Below are 20,498 nucleotides of genomic sequence, written 5' to 3'. Positions count from 1 at the left end.
AAATGTTTCAATTTTAAAATTTAAATTTCAGTCAATTAAAATTTTTAAATTTTAAATTTTAGCCAACAAAGAACTTTAGGGGTTTTAAGAGATCTACAGATTTCATATTCAAAAATTTAAATTTTGGCCAATTTAAAATTTTCAATTTTTTAATTTTCAATTTTTGCCAATAAAGGGTTTTAACAGTTTTAAGACATGCACAGATTTTATATTTGAAATTTGAAATTTGAGCCAACTTAGATTTTTCAACTTTAAAATGTAAATTTCAGCCAATTCAAATTTTTCCATTTTAAATTTTAGCCAATTAAGGGCTTGAAGAGACAGATTTTTATTTCTAATAGAGGAGTCTGCAGATGAGTTAGTCCCATTTTATATTTCAGTCAGAACTTTATATTCAACCTTGGAATCGTGCAGTGGTAGCACACTCCTTATAGGACTTTGGTGATGACAAATGAATTCACTGAGGTGCCATGCTCTGCGTATGTGGTGGGGATGGGCATGGGGATGATGGTGATCTTACGTGACCGGGGCATCATGCTAAAAATGTAATCTCTACCTGAAGGAATGACATGAGCAGAATTTTCTATTATTCTAAAGCCTTTGCATTTTAGCCAGAGAATGATTTTGGTGAGTTTCTGTGTCAGGAATTGTTATGGTAAAAGGTTTGGATTTAATATTGTGAACAGTAAATAAACAACAAAACCTTTTCATCAGAGGCTCTGCAGGATGGAATTAACTGTCATGCTAACAAGAATGTACTTAATTTTGAGAAACAGCAGATCGGAATCGTCTATCTTGTTGGAAAGTTTGGATTTTAGCCAACGAGGGAATGCCTTTTTTTTTTTTTTTTAAAGAGATGGGTTGGTGGCTCAGAGAGTACTCAGAAGTAACAAAAGGTATTAAATGTAGAAAGAAGGGTGACCACAGAGCTACTCTTTTGGATAACCAGAACTCAATTTACTCTCCCAGCAGAGAAGACGTACAAAATAACCCCAACCCAGACATCTCTTTTAAATTCAGCCCCAGCCCACTCAAACCACCCATGACTCTACTGCGAAAACTCCCATTTCAAGACAATCAGAGGTCAACGATATCTCGTGCCCTCCCCCTCCCCTACCCCCACCCCTTAGTCGCTACCCCAGCTCTCCTTGAGACACCCCTAGGTCAGGGAGAAAGCAGCCAGTAACAGAGAGGGGGTGTCTGCTAGAGGGAAGAGAACCAGCCCCCCCCGGTAAGACTGAAGGAGCAGGTAAATATGATTGCTCGCATGTGTGGAATTGATGCCTGAACCCCCGCAAAGAGGGTGATCTTGGGAAAGTGGCAGTTTTAGGAGGGGTGGGGGGAGGATCTGCAGATTTCCCCGAGGGCTCAGAGCTGGGGAGATTGGAAATTGATGAAAGAGTATGAGAAATCAGCAAAACTTCCGAGTGAGGACCAAGTCACAGTGTGCAAGTCTCTGGCACATAGTAGGTGCTTTATTGAAATTTTTGGAAAAAAAAATAAAAGCCAGACCTCGATGTCTGCCCTCCTCCCCCTGCACTGGCCCGATTTCTACTGTGAATCTAGGGTAGGAAGTGAGAGCTATTTTAGGCTGCTGATCCAACTGACGGGACTGTGGCCAACTGCCCATTTTCTCCTCTTCCCCGACCTTGTTAAACAGTAGGCATCTGCTAGAGATTCCTACTTCACAAGAGGGGGGGAGCGAGCTTGCTCCAGGGCACCCTGCCTGCCAGGGACAACTCTTGGTGGCACTGACATATGACCTCTGTGACTTTGGGATGACCAGAGAAGGAAAGGAGGGTTGACCAGGCACAGGTGCCAGGGGGAGATGAATTGGCCAGCACATCCTGCCAGGTGCCTGCCTGCCACAGCAGCTGCTCTGGGCCTATTGCTCCACAGAATTTATGGGCTGTGAATTTCTCACGGCCATGGGGGAAGCAGGCAAGCCAGACAGGCCAAGCGAGCCTGGGAGAACAGGGAGAAGGTCGGGGGTAGAATAATATTCAAAGCTGGGCAAGGGAAGCTCTCCCCCAGTATCTCTCTGTTCTGATGAGCTGGGCATCTGATTTGTCCCGGAGAACCTAACCTTGACCTTGTGAATCCCTAAACAGCTGCCTTTCCTCCCCACCCGTCCTCCCCACCCCCAGGTTCTGATCTCCGCAGTCCCAGTCGCTGACCGGACGCGTCACGACCTTACCAGTCTTCAGAGAACACTCCTTTCCATCCGACGAAATGATAGAACCCTCTGAAGACTCATTTGAGACGATGATGGAGCGTAAGAATCCATCATCAAAACAAATGGAGTCCTCCGAGGGCTCATCCAACACCACCGTGGAGACATCAGCCAGCGGCGCACAGGAGGTGGCAGGGCCGGCCAGTGGCCCAGCCCAGGAAATGAAAGAGCTGCCCATTGATCTCCGCCAAGACATGGAGGAGCCATCCAGTGGCCCACATAGGGAAATAAAGGATCCACCCAATGACCTACTCCAAGACCTGGAGGAGTCACGCAACGATTCACATCAGGAAGTGGGGGGTCCAACCAGTGAGCCACCTAGCAGAATGGAAGAAGCATCAGTCAACCCATGGGGAGCCCAAGACCAACAAGTCAATGACACTGACCTGGCCGACGTGGGAGAGGAGGAGCGTCCTGAAGAGGAGTCCGAGACTTCGGAGATCATGGCCACGGTGAGATCCATCATCTCTCTGTACTTCCGCATGCAAGACCTCCGAGAGCAACAAAGAGTAGCAGAAGAGATCTTGATGGAAGCAATCAACGCAGGCCGACTGCCCGTCCCATCAAAATTCTCTGGTGATCGCAGAGAATACCACGAGTTCATCGTGCTCTGCCAGCTGATCCTACAAAGCTACCCGAGAATGTTCTACAACGACCGCCTGCGAGTGGGGTACGTCATGTGCCACCTCTCCGGCATGGCCTTAGAATGGGCCAGAGCTCTGGTGAATGAAGACAGCCCCCTGATGGATGACTTCCCGGCCTTCCTGGAGGCAATGTCAGGTATGTTCGAGTACCGACAGGCACTGTGTGTGGCCGAAGACGCCATGTTCAACATCAGGCAGGGGAATCGCCCTGCCATCGAATACATCAACGAGTTCCAGGGCCTGGTACCCACCTTGGGCTGGTCGGACGAGGTCCTGCAGGCCCACCTGTGCCAGGGGCTCAATGAGGAGATCAGGCACTATCTGTTCCGGGTCCCGCAGCCAGATTCGCTGGACAGCCTGATTGTGCTCGTCCTGCAGATAGAAGAAAAGCTGGCAGAGAGAAGGGCCATGCTCAGGCTGCCCCCAGAGGCCCGCCCACGGAATCTGACCTGGATCGACTCACCTGCCCCGGAGAGGTGGATGGTGAGCAGTTGGCTGCCCTGCGAAGTGCGCCCCACCATCAACCGCAACCACCTCTTCCTGCTGCTCCTGGTCAGAGTGAACCCATACCACAGTGTCGCGGTGCAGGCCCTGGTTGACTCGGGGGCGGGCGGCAACTTCATGGATGAGAGGTTTGCCCAAGAGCACTATGTGGAGCTCTACGAGAAGCCCTACCCGCAGATGGTCCAAGGTGTGGACGGCTCACTGATCGGCAACGAACCTGTCTGGCTCTACACCGAGCCCCTGGTGTGCATCCATCAGAACCACCAGGAGTCCATCGAATTCGACATCGTTCCGTCCCCCAGCTTCTCCGTGATCTTAGGCATCAACTGGCTCCGGATCCACACCCCCGAGGTCGACTGGATCCAAGGCCGCTGCACCTTCCACTCTCCCTACTGCCTACAGAAGTGCTTCCGCCCGCCCCCACCATGCATCGCACTAGAAAGACATGCCATAAGCCTGCTGCCCGGACTGCCGCCCCTGTACTCCGACCTGGCCGACGTGTTTAACCCGAAGGAAGCAGATGATGAGACTTCCGACCAGCCAAGCTCAGACGGATCCGATGATCTTTCTGAATCAGAGCCCTCTGAGCTTCAGCAGGCTGGAGACAGTGATCACGGCGAGACCTTTTACGAATGTCCCTCCACCGCGCCGTGGGAACCTGTGGGTGCCGGGATGCAAAGAAGTGCCAGGCCGCGGGATGAAAACTGGAGCCCGGACAGCATGCTGACCAACAAACAGGACTACATACAGATGATTCCAGAACTGTTCGACCAGTTACACGGAGCTACATGGTTCACAAAGCTGGAGCTGCGGGGGACCATTGTGGAGGAAAGCATGAACATACACCAAGCAGAAGATGTATGGAAAGCAGCATTTGGTTTCGAGCCTCAAGAGATGAAGAGCTACCAGCCCTTCCCGCTATCCTCAGACCCGATCATCCCTCAGAACGTGCTCCACTTTATCCTAAAGGACATGCTGGGTTACTTCGTGCTCTCGTATGGGCAGGACGTCCTGGTCTACTCAATGAGCCAGGAGGAACACTTCCAACATGTCCGACAAGTCCTGGTCCGCTTCCGACACCACCACGTCTACTGCTCACTGGACCGAAGCCAGTTCCACCGACACACCGCCGAATTCCTGGGATTCGTCATAACCCCCAAAGGGGTGAAACTCAACAAGAGCGTCGTGAACACCGTCACAGGGTACCCCACGCCCAGCTCTAAGAAGTCCCTGAAACACCTGATCCAGTTCATCCTGCCCTACCAGCACTTCGTGGAGCGCTTCAGCATTATCACAGAGCCCCTGGCGCGGCGGCTGCTGAGCACCCCCACCTTCTCCTGGGGAGACGAGGAGCAAGAGGCCTTCGAGTGCCTGAAGCGGGCCTTCCGCAAGGCGCCCCTCCTGCACCACCCCAAGCCACAGAACCCCTTCTACTTGGACACAGGCGTCACGAGGACGGCTCTGCACGCCTCCCTGATCCAAATAGACGACCAAACCGGCAGGAGAGTCTCCTGCGCCTTCTACTCGCGAAGTGTCTCGCCTATCGAGGTCGCCTGCTCTCAACTGGAGATGAAGATTCTCCCAGTGAGGGCTGCCTTCACGGTGTGGTGCCGCTACCTGGAGAACACCGAGGAGCCCATCATGATCCTTCTCAACACAGAGGATCTGGCCTCTCTGAATAATGACAGGCTCACCGTACTTCTCCCCGGGCATTGGGTCTTCTTCTTCTCCCACTTCAACTTTGACGTCACGGAGCGGCCAGCACAAGATGGCGGCCGGCCTCTGCCGCCCCTGCGACACCTCAGCCGAAGGGCTTTCCGGCACAACGCTGCCACCCGGGCAAGGCCGCTGTTCTCCACGGGAGGGGCCCCCCGGGACCGGTCACTAGACTCCGGGGAAGAAGACGAGAACGAAGATGCCCCTCACCAGGACGAGCCAAATGGCCGGAACCTCCAGCAGGAGTTCCTGGCTCTGATACCAATCGACCGAATCCTCAACAGCTTCCTCGCCCATTTCAGCATGGCCCAGATCAGAGCAGTCATTCTGCACTTCTTCCGAGGCCTCCTGTTCTGGAAGGACACCCTGGCCGTGGCAGCACTCCTCGTGCTGCTGAAGCTCAAGCGCCGCCTCTCCACGCTGCCCGCGCCAGCCTGGGCCGTGCTTCGGCCCCCACCCCGGCGCTGGCTGCCCCTCGGCCCGGCCGCGCCCCTCGGCCCCGGCAGCAGCATGGCCAGGGCCGTGGCGCGGCTCCTCGCCCCGGTGCCCCTGCCCGTGGGCACGAGCGCCGTCCCGGCCCAGGAGCTGGCCGGGCTGCTCCCGGGCCCCAGCCACTGGCAGCAAGGCGCCCTGCTCCCCCTGACCCGCCGGGGCCTGCAGCTCACACCAGGCTTCTGGGCGCTGCTGTGCGAGTTCTTCGGCGTCCGAGTCGGCACCCCGGGAGGAGCCCGCCCCCTCCCCGGAAGCACCCGCTCGCTGGAGCTGCACGTCGTGGGTGACGAAGATGTCGTCTTGCGAGAAGCCCTGCAAGACGACCTGCAACGTTACCGTCAGTGTGGCCTGCATGACGGCCTGCAAGACACCTCGCAGGACGAGCAGGAGAACGACGTGCGGGAGGCCCTCAGCACTGACACCACCGGGGCGGCCCTCCAGCCCCTCCGACACCTCCCCATGCCCTCCGAAGTCCTCGCCTTCCTGAGCCGACACCTGCCCCGTGTCCACAGCGCCGCCAGGCAGCCCGACCTGATCACCCAGGAGCTGGCGGCCAGGGCCCTGATCCACTTTCTGACCACGGTCTACGCAGAGGCGTCCCCGACCGCCGAGTGGGCGAGCCCACCCCGGGAAGAAGCTAGGCTGGAAGAGCTGCCCGGGGACGAGGACAGTGCGAGCCTTGAGTGAAGCGCCTCCCGGCCGGCGCCACACCCTCCACACCTCTGCCTCCCACCTCGGCCTCTCCTTCCAGACTCCCCGTGCCTCGGCCTGCTTCACTCAGCCAAGCGCCCCCCCCTTCCCGCCACTCCTGACCCAAGGGGAACCCACTTGTGAAGGGCAAAAATTTCTTCAACTCATCAACCAGCAGCATCATCTGTGCTAACAACGGACAATCCAACCATCAGAGACCCAGAGCCAGCTCAGGGCTACACAATCACAATCCCGTCTTAACTGCCCAGGTCCCGGGCTTGCAGCTGGGAGTGAGATCAATGAGGGAGAGAGCAGTGGTGAGCAGGAGATGACCCCATGCCCCAAGGCCAGGCGAAGAATCAGGCACAGCGGACGCAGCCAAGCAAGCAGGTGCCGGGGACCCACCCCCCCTTCCCCCGGAGAGACGAGTGGCCACCATGTGCCATCCTGGGACACTGACCTCGGGTGCTCCACTGACTTCTTCTACCTCCACCACCGGTGCTCCTGCTCCCCCTGGGCTCCTGACCCCCCGCCCCCCACCCCCCACCCCGCTCAACACCTCGTGGAGCGCTGTGGCACCTCCCTTGCCCACCCCCTGCAAAGCAAGCCCACCCCCACCGTCTGGTTCAGCTCCTCGACCCTGACTCTGCCTGGCCCTGAGCTCTGCCCTTACCTGGACGGTGCCTCTCCACAGAGCGTCCGACGTACCAGTACTCACCGGATTTGCATTCTTGAGAGTCCCCGTGACTCCCCGGACATCGAGGGGGTGACCTCACTGGGCAGGGCTCCCTCTCCCCTCCCAATTCTGATAGCACAGGGACCCAGAGGTCTACGACAGGGGAGGGGGCTCCAAGAGAGACCGAGGGAGGCCCCAGGCACCCAGTGGACTGAGCTGAGCACAGCCGTGCTGTACCAGACCCACCGCTCTCTGCCACGGGGAGGAGGCCCCCCCGCTTTCGCACCCACTCACCTTTCCCACCCCCAAAATAAAGCAAAATAAAAGATTATCTGACTCTGGTTTATTCTGAAGGTAGATGGTGGAGAGCAGGATGGAGGAGGGGGGCAAGTGGAGTGCGGGGGCTGGGCTCTCCCCCCAAAATAGGCCCCACCTTGTGCCGGGCACACAAACTGGGATGGGGGTCAGGGGGACACTGGCAGCTGCCTCCTCCTGAGGGTCAAGTCTCACCTCTGGCCTGGGCCTAACTCCCACACAAGATATGCGGGCTGGGCAGGCTGTTCTCTGCACCCCTAATGCAGAGGGTTCGGGAACAGGAGCCCCAGCTTCAAACAATTCCCCCTCTATCATCCTCAGTGGAGGCCAAGATCACACTGCCCTGAAAGTGGCAAAATTGGCTGTTCAGAGGGGGGGTGCACTGCCCTGGGGAGAGGAGGGGGCCCCCGGGGAGTCCAGGCAAAGGGAGGATGGCACTCATTCACTCGGGGCCCATTCAATCCATGGTCCAGCACATACAGACTGAGGGCCCCCTGCCTGGCCTCAGCTTCACCTATCCAGCAGCAGCCTGTGACCTCCAAGAGCACAGCTGCCCCCACCCTCCACACTGGGGAACTGGGGCATGGTGGAAGGACATGAACCACTCCCTGCACAACCGGGACCCTCACCTGGGGGCCCTCACACAACACCCCACACCCCCTCCCACCAGGTCTACCCTGCCCCTGCCCCTAACTCCGCCCCTAACTCGGCCCCTGACTCTGCCCTCAACTCTGCCCCTGACTGTGGCACCATGAGATCACCAAGCAGATCTCAGGTTCAAAGGTCGGGGGCTCTGCAGGAACCTGACATCCCATCCATCTCCCTTACTGCCCCTCTCCTCCTCACACCATCCTAAGGAAAACCATGGCCCCCACTGACCCCCAAAATTCTGCAGGCTCTGTAGCTGCATACCAGGCTCATGTCCTGTGCCCTCACTGGTCCCCAGGGGTGACCGGCTGTGGCCCCCTGTCCATCTATTTAAGCCATCTGCCCCTGATAGCAGCACCAAGAGATCATGGTCAGGATCCCCAAGTGCAAAGCCAGGGGTTCAGCAGTACTTCTGGGCTGCCATCCACCCCCACCCTCCCCCCTGCTGGCTGGCTGCATGCCCCACCCCCTGCCTCCGTTTCCTCATCTGTCGCTGGACCCTGCAGGGCTCACAAAGGAAGTGGTCAGCACAGCTGACACTGGGGGCTCCTATCCTCCACCCTCCGCACGCCAGCCAACCTGCTGGTATAGACAGAGGAATCAGGAACAGACAGAGCCAGGAATGGGGACCCACCCCGGTGGCCTCTGTTCTGTCACCACAGGCCATTCCACCCCTGCCATGCCCACCCAGCATTGTCACAGGACCCTGGAACCACTCCCACCAAGAGCTGACATCATGGCAGCTCTAGGAGCCAGGGGCACCACATCTGTCCGCCCACCTGCCCACCTGACAGCAGCCCCAAGAGGCCATGAGTGGATCCTATAGGTCAAGATCAAAGGCTCAGCTGCAGGACCCCAGCGTCTCCCTTAGTGGCCCTGATCCTGACTTGTGGGTAGCCCTGGCTAATGACTGTGCTCATCTCAGGCCTGTTGCCTGTCATCAAATGGGGGACGGGAGCAGAGAGAGGAGCTCCTAAAATCCCCTCTGCTCCCAGATGGCACTTCTGGGGGCTCCCGAAATCCTTGGTGGTGGTGAACTGCCTCGGGGCACCGCCTGGGGTCACAGTGGGGATGTCACTCCCAGCACTGACCCCTCGCTCAGGCAGCCCCTGGGGGTCCCAGAGGCTGGATGCCCGCAGGCAAACCTGTGTGCCTGCTCGGTAGGGGCTGCCCTGGGGCCTGGGGTGTGGAGGGGTGACGCTTCGTGTGCCTGAGGCCAAAGTCCTGCCAAGAGCGGGGGCGAGGTCTCTCAGCAGGGGCCAAACGGAGAACTTGTCACCCATCAGCCTGGCCCTACAGTGGAGGGGCCAGACGCCCACCGAGGTGCCCAGTTTCACCCACGGTGACAAGCACACACGGGCACACACACGCACACACACACAGGAACTAACTCAGCCTCCCACACCAGCAGACAGCAGCGTCCTGGCTTCACGGAGTCCCTGCTGCCACCCCCAAACAGAGGGGCTTTAAGCCCATTTAGAGAAGAGAGGCAGCCCCCAGGCCTCGGAGAGCTACTGACAAGGCAAAAACATTGGGTGTTTTTGAGGTCCCCACCTCCCTAGAAAGAGTTTAAGAAAAAACAATACAAACCATTTTCCTCCTGAAGAAAAAAAAGAGAAAAACAGAAAACAAAAAACAAAAAGGAAAAGAAAATTAGTAGCAAATGACAATTGGTTCGCATGGGTTATGACATCACGGACACCGCAAACAAGGTGAGACAAGCATCTGATGACTCTGGACAATGGGTTCCCGGCACCCGGGCACCAGGCTTGCACCAGGTCATGCCTAAATGTGCCCACATCCCACCTCCCAGGATCTCTGGCATCCAGGGAGCTCTGGCAGCACTCAGGGATCAGGGGGAGCCCCAAGGTCCACCCCAGGGAAGGTTATCAGCCCCTCTTGTCACCTACCTTCCCTTTGTACCCACCCCCATGCCCCAAGTGCTCCAGCCTTCAGGCCTGGCTCATGCTGGGCCCGTTTCCCAAACATGCAACCGCGCACACAGTAGGCTACTCACCACTCGGGTCCAGATGAGCCTGCCCCTCCTGCAGGGGCCACAGGTCCGATGCGGGGCCTGTGATGCGGGCCCCCACGTGAGGGGGGAGACAGGAGTTAAGCCAAAAGGCCCTGCGCTGCTCCCAAAGTGAGAAGAGGAAGGCAACCCAGCCCCACCCTCCACACCCCATGGGCCCTGCTGCTGGGCCAGTGGGCACCACCACGAGGGGATCTTGGACCCAACAGACACCCTCATCCTGACCCCTGTCCAGGGTCTTCCAGAATAAACAGAGGATACGTTTCAGAAACACCTTCAACCTAGGATTTCGCACAGACACCCAGGCGGCTGAAAGTCAGGCCTCCATGGAAGGTGAGTTTCGCTCGGCCCAAAGGCAACAAAGATCAGCAGTGAAAGAGAGGGGCCAGAATGAGCGTGGCAGGGGGTATAGCTCAGTGGTAGAGCATGTGACTGCAGAATGAGCATGGCAGACCTCGGGTCAGGAACAGGGAAGAGGAGAAGCACCAGGTGCTGACTGCTTGCAGCAAAAGGCTGTTTCTCAAAGTGAGGCCTCGGGCCACCGTCCACAGAGTCTCGTTGACTGGCTGGTTGAACATGCAGATTCAGGGCCCTGGCGCCAGCCTTCGGGCCTCAGGAAGCTGGTGCCCGGGGGGGCTGGAGAACCACCTGCCTACCACGTGTCGCCTCCTGCCCACTCCGTGGAGCCCCTTGGGGGCCAAGGCCAAGTCCTCTCGGGGGGGCCTCAGTGTGGCTTGTGTCACGTCTTGCTCCAAAGCTTTCCACCCAGTGAAGGCACAACACACCTGACGTGGCCCAGCTCATCAGGGAGGCCGTGCTGAACCCAGCAAGACTCCTGATGCCATGACAGACTGGGGAGAAGAGACGAAAAGGCAGGAGGCAGGGGAGAGAAGAGGAGCCGGGGGGTGGGGGGAGGGCCAAGGCCTTTCGTGACCTGCTCTAGTGGCTCCCTCGCCACCCCAGGCATCCACCTGGGCAGGCTGCCATGGTGCTTAAAGGGTTAGTGACTGCAGCCGCACGGGGCCATGGTGCGGGCCACCTAATGCCATGCACGGGACCTGAGTTAGTCGGGGTGCAAAAGACAAGAGCCGCGGCCAAGGGCGGAGGGCAGAGAGGTAGGGAAGGGCTCAGTGTGCACCTGAAGGAGGAGGGACTCAGTGTGACACATGAGGGAGGGGGGAATCAGTGCGGCAGGTGAATGAGGAGGGAATCTGCGTGACGTGAGTGAGGAGGGGGCTCCATGCGACACGTGTGGGAGGAGGGGCTCCATGTGACACGTGAGTGAGGAGGGGCTCAGGGTGACACATGAGGGAGGGGGGCTCCATGTGACACGTGTGGGAGGAGGGGCTCCATGTGACACATGTGGGAGGAGGGGGCTCCAAGTGACACATGTGGGAGAAGAGGCTCAGTGTGACAGGTGAGTGAGGAGGGGCTCAGGGTGAAACATGAGGGAGGGGGGGCTCTGGGTGACACATGAAGAAGGAGGGGCTTTGTGTGACAGGAGAGTGAGGAGGGGGCTCCATGTGACACGTGAGGGAGAAGAGGCTCAGTGTGACAGGTGAGTGAGGAGGGGCTCAGGGTGAAACATGAGTGAGGAGGGGCTCAGGGTGACACATGTGGGAGGAGGGGCTCCATGTGACACATGTGGGAGGAGGGGCTCCATGTGACATGTGAGGGAGAAGAGGCTCAGTGTGACACGTGAGGGAGAAGAGGCTCAGTGTGACACGTGAGGGAGAAGAGGCTCAGTGTGACAGGTGAGTGACGAGGGGCTCAGGGTGACACATGAAAAAGGAGGGGCTTTGTGTGACAGGAGAGTGAGGAGGGGCTCCGTGTGACAGGTGAGTGAGGAGGGGCTCAGTGTGACACATGAGAGTGGGGGGTTTAGTGTAAGAGACGAATGAGGTATGTCTCAATGTGACACGAGGAGAGGGGCTCAGTGTGCATATGAAGGTGGGAGGGGCGCCCTGTGACAGGTGAGGGAGGAGGGGCTCCACGTGACACATGAAGGAGGAGGGCCTTTGTGTGACAGGTGAGTGAGATGTGTCTCAATGTGACACGTGAGGGAGGAGGGGCTCAGTGTGAAACATGAGGGGGGCAGGCTCAGTGTGACACACGAGTGAGGAGGGGCTCAGTGTGACAGGTGAGTAAGGAGGGGCCCAATGTGACACAAGGGAGGAGGGGCTCAGTGTGAGATTTGATTAAGACAGGACTCAATGTGGCACATGAGGGATCAGTGACTCAGTGTGACACATGAGGGAGGAGGGACTCAGTCTGACACATGATGGGGGAGGAGCTCAATGTGACCAGTGAGTGAGAAGTGGCTCAGTGTGACAGGTGAGTGAGGAGGGGCTCAGGGTGACACATGAGGGAGGGGGGGCTCTGGGTGACACATGAAGAAGGAGGGGCTTTGTGTGACAGGAGAGTGAGGAGGGGCTCCGTGTGACAGGTGAGTGAGGAGGGGCTCAGTGTGACACATGAGAGTGGGGGGCTTAGTGTAAGAGACGAATGAGGTATGTCTCAATGTGACACGAGAGGAGAGGGACTCAGTGTGCATATGAAGGTGGGAGGGGCTCCCTGTGACAGGTGAGGGAGGAGGGGCTCCACGTGACACATGAAGGAGGAGGGCCTTTGTGTGACAGGTGAGTGAGATGTGTCTCAATGTGACACGTGAGGGAGGAGGGGCTCAGTGTGAAACATGAGGGGGGCAGGCTCAGTGTGACACACGAGTGAGGAGGGGCTCAGTGTGACAGGTGAGTAAGGAGGGGCCCAATGTGACACAAGGGAGGAGGGGCTCAGTGTGACATTTGATTAAGACAGGACTCAATGTGGCACATGAGGGATCAGTGACTCAGTGTGACACATGAGGGAGGAGGGACTCAGTCTGACACATGATGGGGGAGGAGCTCAATGTGACCAGTGAGTGAGAAGTGGCTCAGTGTGACAGGTGAAGGAGGAGGGGCGTAGTGTGACACGGGAGTGAGGAGGGGCTCAGTGTGACACATGACAGAGGAGGGGCTTAGTGTGACACATGAGTGAGGGGGAGCTCAGCATGACATGTGAGTGAGGTGGGGCTCAGCGTGACATGTGAGGGAGGAGGGTATTAGCGTGACACGTTAGCGTGAGGGAAGGACTCAGTGTGACACATGAGGGGGGAGGAGCTCAGTGTGACACATGTGGGAGGAGGGGCTCAGTGTGACACGTGAGTGAGGTGTGGCTCAGCATGACATGTTAGGGAGGAGGGACTCCATGTGACACATGACGGGGGAGGAGCTCAGTGTGACAGGTGAGGAGGAACTCAATGTGACATGTGAGGGAGGAGGGGCTCAGTATGACAGGTGAGTGAGGAGGAGCTCATTGTGACACGTAAGGGAGGAGGGACTCAGTGTGACACACGTGGAGAGTGTCAGTGTGGCAGGTGAGTGAGGAGTGGCTCAATGTAACACATGAGGTAGGGACTCAGTATGACACATGAGGAGGAGGGGCTTATGTGACAAAAGTGGAGGGGCTCAGCGACACACGAGGGAGGAGGGTGTCAGAGTGACATATGAGGGGGAGGAACTCAGTGTGATGCATGAGGGAGGAGGGGCTCAATGTGACACATGACAAAGGAGGAGCTCAGTGTGACACGTGTGGGAGGAGGGGCTCAGTGTGACACGTGAGGGAGGTGTGCCTCAGCATGACATGTTAGGGAGGAAGGACTCCATGTGATACGTGAAGGGGGAGGAGCTCAGTGTGACATGTGAGGGAGGAGGGGCTCAGTATGACAGGTGAGTGAGGAGGAGCTCATTGTGACACGTAAGGGAGGGGGACTCAGTGCGACACACGTGGGAAGAGAGTGTCAGTGTGACAGGTGAGTGAAGAGTGGCTCAATGTAACACATGAGGTAGGGACACAGTGTGACACATGAAGGAGGAGGGGCTTAGTGTGACAGATGAGTGGAGGGGCTCAGCGTCACACATGAGCAAGGAGGGTGTCAGAGTGACATATGAGGGGGAGGAACTCAGTGTGACACATGAGGGAGGAGGGGCTCAGTGTGACACATGACAAAGGGAGAACTCAGTGTGATACGGGGGTAGGAGGAGTTCAGTGTGACACATGAGGGAGGAGGGTGTCAGAGTGACACATGAGGGAGGAGGGGCTCAATGTGACACATGACAAAGGAAGAGCTCAGTGTAACACAGGGAGGAGGAACTCAGCATGACATGTGAGGGAGGAGGGGCTCAGTGTAACACATGACAGAGGAGGAGCTCAATGTGACACATGAAGGGGGAGGAGCTCAGTGTGACAGGTGGAGGAGGGGCTCAGTGTGACATGTGAGGGAGGAGGGGCTCGGCGAACCACATGAGTGAGGTGGGCCTCAACATGACACATTACAGAGGAGGTTGTCAGCATGACACACGAGGCAGGAGGGACTCAGTGTGACACATGAGGAGGGACTCCATGTGACACATGAAGGGGGAGGAGCTCAGTGTGAAATGTGAGGAGGAACCCAGTGTGACCCATTACGGAGGAGGGGCTGAGTGTGACAGGTGAGTGAGGAGGGGCCCAAGGTGACCCATGAGGGAGGAGGGGCTCAGTGTGACACGTGAGTGAGGACGGGTTAGTTCGGGCAGGAACCAGGAGAGGTGTTCACCCCCAGGACCACCCAATGAGGAGTTGCCCCTCCCCTAAGGTGATGGGCGAACTGGGGTGAGGGAGGGAGCCCAGGGCACCACCTCATCCCAAGGAAGTCCGCACACACCACACTCACTGTGATTCAGGACAAACCGAAAGAGGCCACCAGACAGTCCTAAAAGTTAGACAAGACCATCTGCCGAAGGTAGCATTCCACATTAACGCACTTGACATACCTCCTGAAGCCCACCCAGACCCTCTAACACGGAGAGCACTCCAGTTTTTGAAGGGGACTTTTAAGACCTCTGAGCCACCGTCACCCCACAAGCCCATGCAACCTCCACCCAAAACATCCACAGGGTCTTCATGGACACCAGAGGGTCCAATATTCTGGCTCTCCAAGACCTAGGAACTTCCAAAATGGAATTTGACAACCAACACTTGGCCAAGCACAGGCATTCAAGTCAAGAGGCAAAACGATTCCATCCTGGACTACCATTGTTTCGGAGAACCCGAGTACATTGTAACAGCCCCAATGCAACAAGGACACAACTCAGATTTTTACAATGGAATACATTTTGCTTTACAAAAAATCCACTGCCTTGTCCACATTTTCTGATTTCACCCCAGAAACGTGAACACTGCATCCCACAGGGAGCCCACTCCCTCCTCCCCCAGCAACTTCCCCTCCTCCAAGGTGATCTAACCCTGCCTTGGAACCAGCCCAGGGCTGAGCAATGAGAAGCGAAGGTCCTGCTTCCCTCTCTCATGTCCACTTTGGTGGCAAGAGCGCAGAATGTGGTTCTTAACCCTCTGAGTGCTGACATTTAATACTCAGGGAACTCATCTGAGCCGCCGTGTTCCCCTCTAAAAAGGGAATGATGTGACCAACAATGGATGTAGGTAGGACTGGATGATCTCCAACAAAGGGGACAGCCAGGAGGCTGACCCGGAAAACGGGGTGCAGAGTGCAGGGAGCCCAGGCTCCTGGAGGGGCAGGAACCACACCAGGGCCTAGGAGCGAGGACCCCATGGACAAGCGGCGAGCGCCTGGGTTCCCGGTGCCATTTCTAAGATGTCAGCCACCAGCAGGGAGGAAAGAGAGCACATCTGACCTCTCCTTCCAGACCCCACTCAGCAGGACCTTGGCTGAACCCTCTGCCCCGTCGACCCCCGCGGTCAGATTCACTCTTCTCTGCACTGCATCCCCAAGCTGCCCGGGCCCAGGCTCGCCGCCATCCGCCGGCTCTCGTGCGTCTCCCCGAGGCGTGCACTCCCAAGGGCAACGTCCATTTACTTGATGCCTGGCACAGGGCCTGGCACACAGTAGACCTTCACCGAATATGCAAACGAATGAATGAAAGCCTACCATGTACAAGGCCCTGGCGGCCAGAGGGAGCCCCGAAGCGAGGATGATGGAGGTGAGGCGGATGATGGATGGGTGATGGCCAGGTCCACAGTGATGGAGATGAGATGCCGTGCCCAGGATGACAGAGGCCAGGTGGAGGTGATGGGAGCCCGAGATGACCGACCCGCAGGGTCCCGGGCCCTGGGACCCAGCAGTTGCAGATGACAGTGAAACAGTGCTAAGGGTGAGGAGCCATGATGATGGAGCCCATGGTGACAGACGTGCATGACATGGACCCCCCCCCCAAAAGCTGAGATGGGAAGGAGGAGGAACCCAGGACCCACCAGGGGGACCTGGAAACTTCTGAAGGCCAAGGTGGGACATGAATCAAGAGCCTTTACAACCGCAGCCCAGCCCAGCCCAGCGTCCGGCCCACCATCCCCGCCATGCCCACGTCATCAACAGAATATCCACCACGCGCGAAGCTTGGAGAACAGTTACAAAGGCCTTGAGAACCTTGCCGGTGAGGAACAGTGGACGCCCTGGAACAGGGCTCAGCAAACATTTTTGCTTGCATACCCCATAAAGGAATTTTGAAAAGTCACCTATCCCCTCCTTCTCCCCAGCCCATTTTTGAATTGGCAACAATGCCAAGTTTAAAGGGTTGCAACAACATAATCTCCTGTATGTTCTATAATATTTACATGCGTGTATATATCATATATATAGCATATATAGATTTGTCAAAAGCTCAGGGCTATTGATAAGGCTCGTTTGATTTGTCCACTCTCAACCTCACCAGCAAACCAATTGGACACACACAAAAAAAAATCTGATGTCATTCTTGGCACTTTCCCATCCAAATCATGGTGTTCGGACCGGGAATCTCCGGTAGATGCGGCACCTGGAGGATAAGGGGGGGTGGGGCGCCATGAGGCACAGCGGGAACTGACCTGGATCCTGCAGCATCCGGGACACAGCTATCTCCCGGTCCGAGGCTCTGTCAAGGGTGGGGTGCAGCAGCCGAGGTCTGGGAGGCCCCATCTGGTCCCGAGGTCCCTGGTCAGCACCACGGGGGGCAGACGCCCCAGGTGGCAGGGCAGCAGCAGGGGAGGCTGGGCAGGCCGTGGAGGCTGGGCAGAGGACCCAGCCACGCCTCGCTCAACCCGTTCTTGTCCCTCCATCTGCGAGATGGCTGCACTCTACCGTGAGCTGCCCTGGTAGCTGGGGTCTAGGGGCTGGTATGGGGGAGCAGGAGCTGGGGGACTGCAGGAGGGGAGGGCTCCACGCCAGGACACAGAAGGGAAAAGTCTACTGGTAAGAGGGCAGAGCTGGTAAGAGGGGGCGTCGGCAGCTCATGGGCGTCGGCAGTTCAAAATCCCCCTGACCTATGACAGCATTGCTAAGGAGAGGCAATGCGGGGGGGGAGGGGCAACAATGAAGGGTAAGGGGTCAGGGGCCAAGGTTGCCACTCTCTTGCCCACTCTGGCAGAAACGGACACACAGATGGGCTGTGGACAAAGCTCCAGGGGGCATGTAGCAGGGGGTGAGAGTGGGGAGTAGGTCTGCAGGAGAAGCGGATGGGGACTCTGCACTCAGGGTGTCCGGGCTTAGGGAGAGATCCAATCTGTCTCTCACTTCCAGGCACCCTCCACCATCTGTCTCTCTCACACATGCACGCGCGCGCGCACACACACACACACATACACACACACACACACCGATCCAGGCACACACAAGCAGGCAGGGGCACTCATCTATCCCCCAACCCAGGCCAGGGACCCTCAGCACACAGCACCCCCGGGGCCAGGACCACACCTGAGCCTAGCCTGGGGCAGTCACCCAACACCGATCCGGTGCCCACATGTGCTGGGGGCTGGCGTGGCAGCTGGGGTACAGGGGTGCAGACTGATTCCTGGACCAGGGTCCCAGGCTGCAGGAAAGCTCTAGCGGTAGCCCACTCACAGGCGGCATGAGCAAAGGCTGTTGCGGGGTGGGGAGCAGCTAAGGCCCGTTGGGGTCACAGTCAGTTCTAAGTGAAGGGAGGCAGGTTCCAGTCTGGGAGACCAATCCCAGAAGATCAGCTCTGGGGCACACTGGGGAGTGGGGGGGGGGCGGCTTTCCTCCCAGCAGTGTGGTCCTCTGATTGCTGGGCACGGAGGGCCCCAGCCATGGCATCAGAGAAACGGCCCCTTGCAGGACGGTGAACCCCTGTCCCCCTACGGACATGTGAGTATCCCCAGAATGGCCTTTGCCCTTCTCTGAGCCCAGGGTCTCCACCTTGACATGGCGGGGAGCTGACAGGAGCACCCAGCCCACTGACAGGCACACCTCCACTCAACTCCACCACCAGCCAACACCAAGCAAACAGATAAAGTGCTTTGTAAAGTGCAGGTATATAGGTAATGTTCCACAACACCCTGCCAGCCCCCACCCCACCCGCACCCGACCCAATTCGAGGTCTGGGGATGCTCGGTCCCTAGAGGCCCCTCGGCCGCAGGAAGGCAGCTGTGGCACTGCGGGCTGTCTGGGAAATGCACAGAGACCAAATCCGCCTAATAAATGCCTTCTGGGGTGTGGGGCGCCCCCTCCTCTGCTGATTGTGTAACATTTGGCTTGACTTCGGCCTGACTCTTTGGGCCAGTTGGCTGCTCTGCTGCCCCTGCTGCCCTGCCCGTCCATCCTCCTGACCCACCTCTACCCACCCACAGGTGGGCCCCGCCTCTGCAGGGGGCTTTTGCTGCTGCTGGGACTGCCTCCCCTAAGCTCCCATGTGACCGCAGGGTGCAGAGCCCGAAGTGTCTCCTGAGAAGTACACAGAGGACACTATTAGGAACACTGTCCCCTCACCGTCAGGCTGGCACATGAAAACAGCCCTCAGGTGAGCGGAGCTTGGGAGAAAGTTTTCCCAGGGCCCACCTGATGCTGCCTCACCCCAGCCCCCAGCTCCAGAATGGCAGCTACTGGTAAGAATGAGAAGGGGGAAATTACAGTCATCTGGGAGAAAACTGCAGTCCCCGGGCATCTCCCTGCCTTCCCTGCTTCCTCTAAGAGCTGAGCTACAAGTGTCAGTGAAGTCTGGGGCCCCACTTAGTCCCCCCAGGGAAGAAAGGAGGCCATGACCTTCCATTCCAGCCTCCCTGTCACTGATCCCTTTGGCCAGCGGCAGCTGCTCCCACAAACAGGAGAAGGACAAAATGAACAACGGGGAAACTGAGGCCCTGAGGGGGAAGTGGGGCAAACTGTGGCTGGGCCTGGCTCCCTAGACTCCTAGTTGGGCTTCCTCCTGGCCCATCCCCTCTCCCATCCCCCAGAGTATCCTCACTCCCTCTGGTCTACTCTTCCAGCATGGTGCTGGGGCTGGGCTCCTGGAGGATGTCACCACCACAGCCAATCTGCCCAAGGAGGTGGGAGCTCTGGTGCCAAGACTTCCTACTTCTGCTCTCTTGATGGGTGACTGCAGGCCATCCACTCAGCCTTTGGGGCTCTTCCTGAATCTCAGTAAAATCAGAGGCAGCCTGGGGTAGGGAATGTTGACCTCCAGAGAGAAGGCTGGTCTTAACAGACATTAAGGGATCAACCTTTCTCTGGGCCTCAGTTCCTCATCTGGAAAATAGGGGCGCTAACTGGGAGACCTCTCTGGACCATTTAACCCTGATCCAAGGGAAGCCCTCTGCACTGAGACCAGAGTGGTAGCACCTGGAATCTGGCCTCTCGCACTTGGGAGGGCAGGGACTGCGTCAAAATCATCTCCTCCCCAAGTCCATCACAATGCCTAGCACACTCCAGAAACATCCCAGAGCTGGATGACCTTCCTGGGAGGGGCTGTGTAGGAGTCTCTGAACTATCTTAAATCAGGGGCTCTGCCTGACGACCTAGAACTTCTATCTATCCATCCTTAATGCCTACTCTGAGCCTCGCTCCCTGAAGCAGATGACTTTTTATAGAGCAGATTCCACATTTCTTCACAAATGTTGCAAGCCTGCCGGCTCACCCGGTTTGCATTTGGCTTTGAATTTGTTGTGGGGACTTCTAGGAAATCAGCAATGAGTGATTCTAATAATTGCTTGTTCTTGGAAACCTCCTAAAATAACTCCCCAAATGAGGGTGGGGGTAGGGCAGGGCAGTCCTCTAAGATGACATTTCTCCACCATTCCATCCCAGGTCTAGAGTCCCAGTTACTCATAAAAGAAGTTTTTGTATGCATAGTTCCAAATGTTAATGAATTTCCAGGAAATATCACCAAAATGATGTTGGCATCGTTAAGATGTGTTTTTCAAGAACTCTTGCTAGCTGCTCCCTTTTCCTGCAGGCTCCAACTGCATAAAATAAGTCAGTTTCTGGGATATATTATTGGAGCTGTGTCTCAATGGCATAACTGATGAAATCAGATTCTCAGAATCTCCCAGTCTAGAGACTTCAGAGTCCGCTCATGCAGATACTGCGCATTCTCTCCTCCCAAAGTTGACACTTTCCATAGCTTCGACTCTATCCACCCATGGAGTCCTTAGGGCTTCTGAGAAAGTCAATATTTTTGGCCTTATTTCTTTAATTGTCATCTCTCTTCAGCTTAGTGGACAGTCTGG

The 20,498-nt window shown here is 57.0% G+C and overlaps 2 protein-coding genes across 2 annotated transcripts in view; one reads left to right on the top strand and one right to left on the bottom strand.

The window, feature by feature from the left end:
- The window catches only part of LOC123861923 (uncharacterized), a 110,949-nt gene extending 105,104 nt beyond the window's left edge, over positions 1 to 5,845 (bottom strand). The window contains exon 1 of the mRNA XM_064571586.1: positions 2,620 to 5,845. The gene's annotated coding sequence lies outside the window, so the exon portion shown is untranslated. The remainder of the gene's footprint in view (positions 1 to 2,619) is intronic.
- On the top strand, positions 2,233 to 6,320 carry RTL1 (retrotransposon Gag like 1). The gene has a single exon (XM_045901531.3). It carries the CDS (start codon positions 2,233 to 2,235, stop codon positions 6,274 to 6,276), a length of 4,044 nt encoding a protein of 1,347 aa, XP_045757487.1. The 3' UTR covers positions 6,277 to 6,320.
- Positions 6,321 to 20,498: the final 14,178 nt, after the last annotated feature.

Source organism: Mirounga angustirostris, unplaced genomic scaffold (genome assembly GCF_029215605.1).
Source record: "Mirounga angustirostris isolate CCGP_5_RB_7025 unplaced genomic scaffold, mMirAng1.0.hap1 SCAF_9, whole genome shotgun sequence".
Lineage (NCBI taxonomy): Eukaryota > Metazoa > Chordata > Mammalia > Carnivora > Phocidae > Mirounga > Mirounga angustirostris.
The sequence above is the reverse complement of the archived record's forward strand: the minus strand, read 5'-3'. Positions and strand labels throughout refer to the sequence as shown.

Bases quoted from the DNA above. Each gene is read 5' to 3' on its own strand.
- RTL1 (XM_045901531.3), top strand. From the start codon at position 2,233: ATGATAGAACCCTCTGAAGACTCATTTGAGACGATGATGGAGCGTAAG.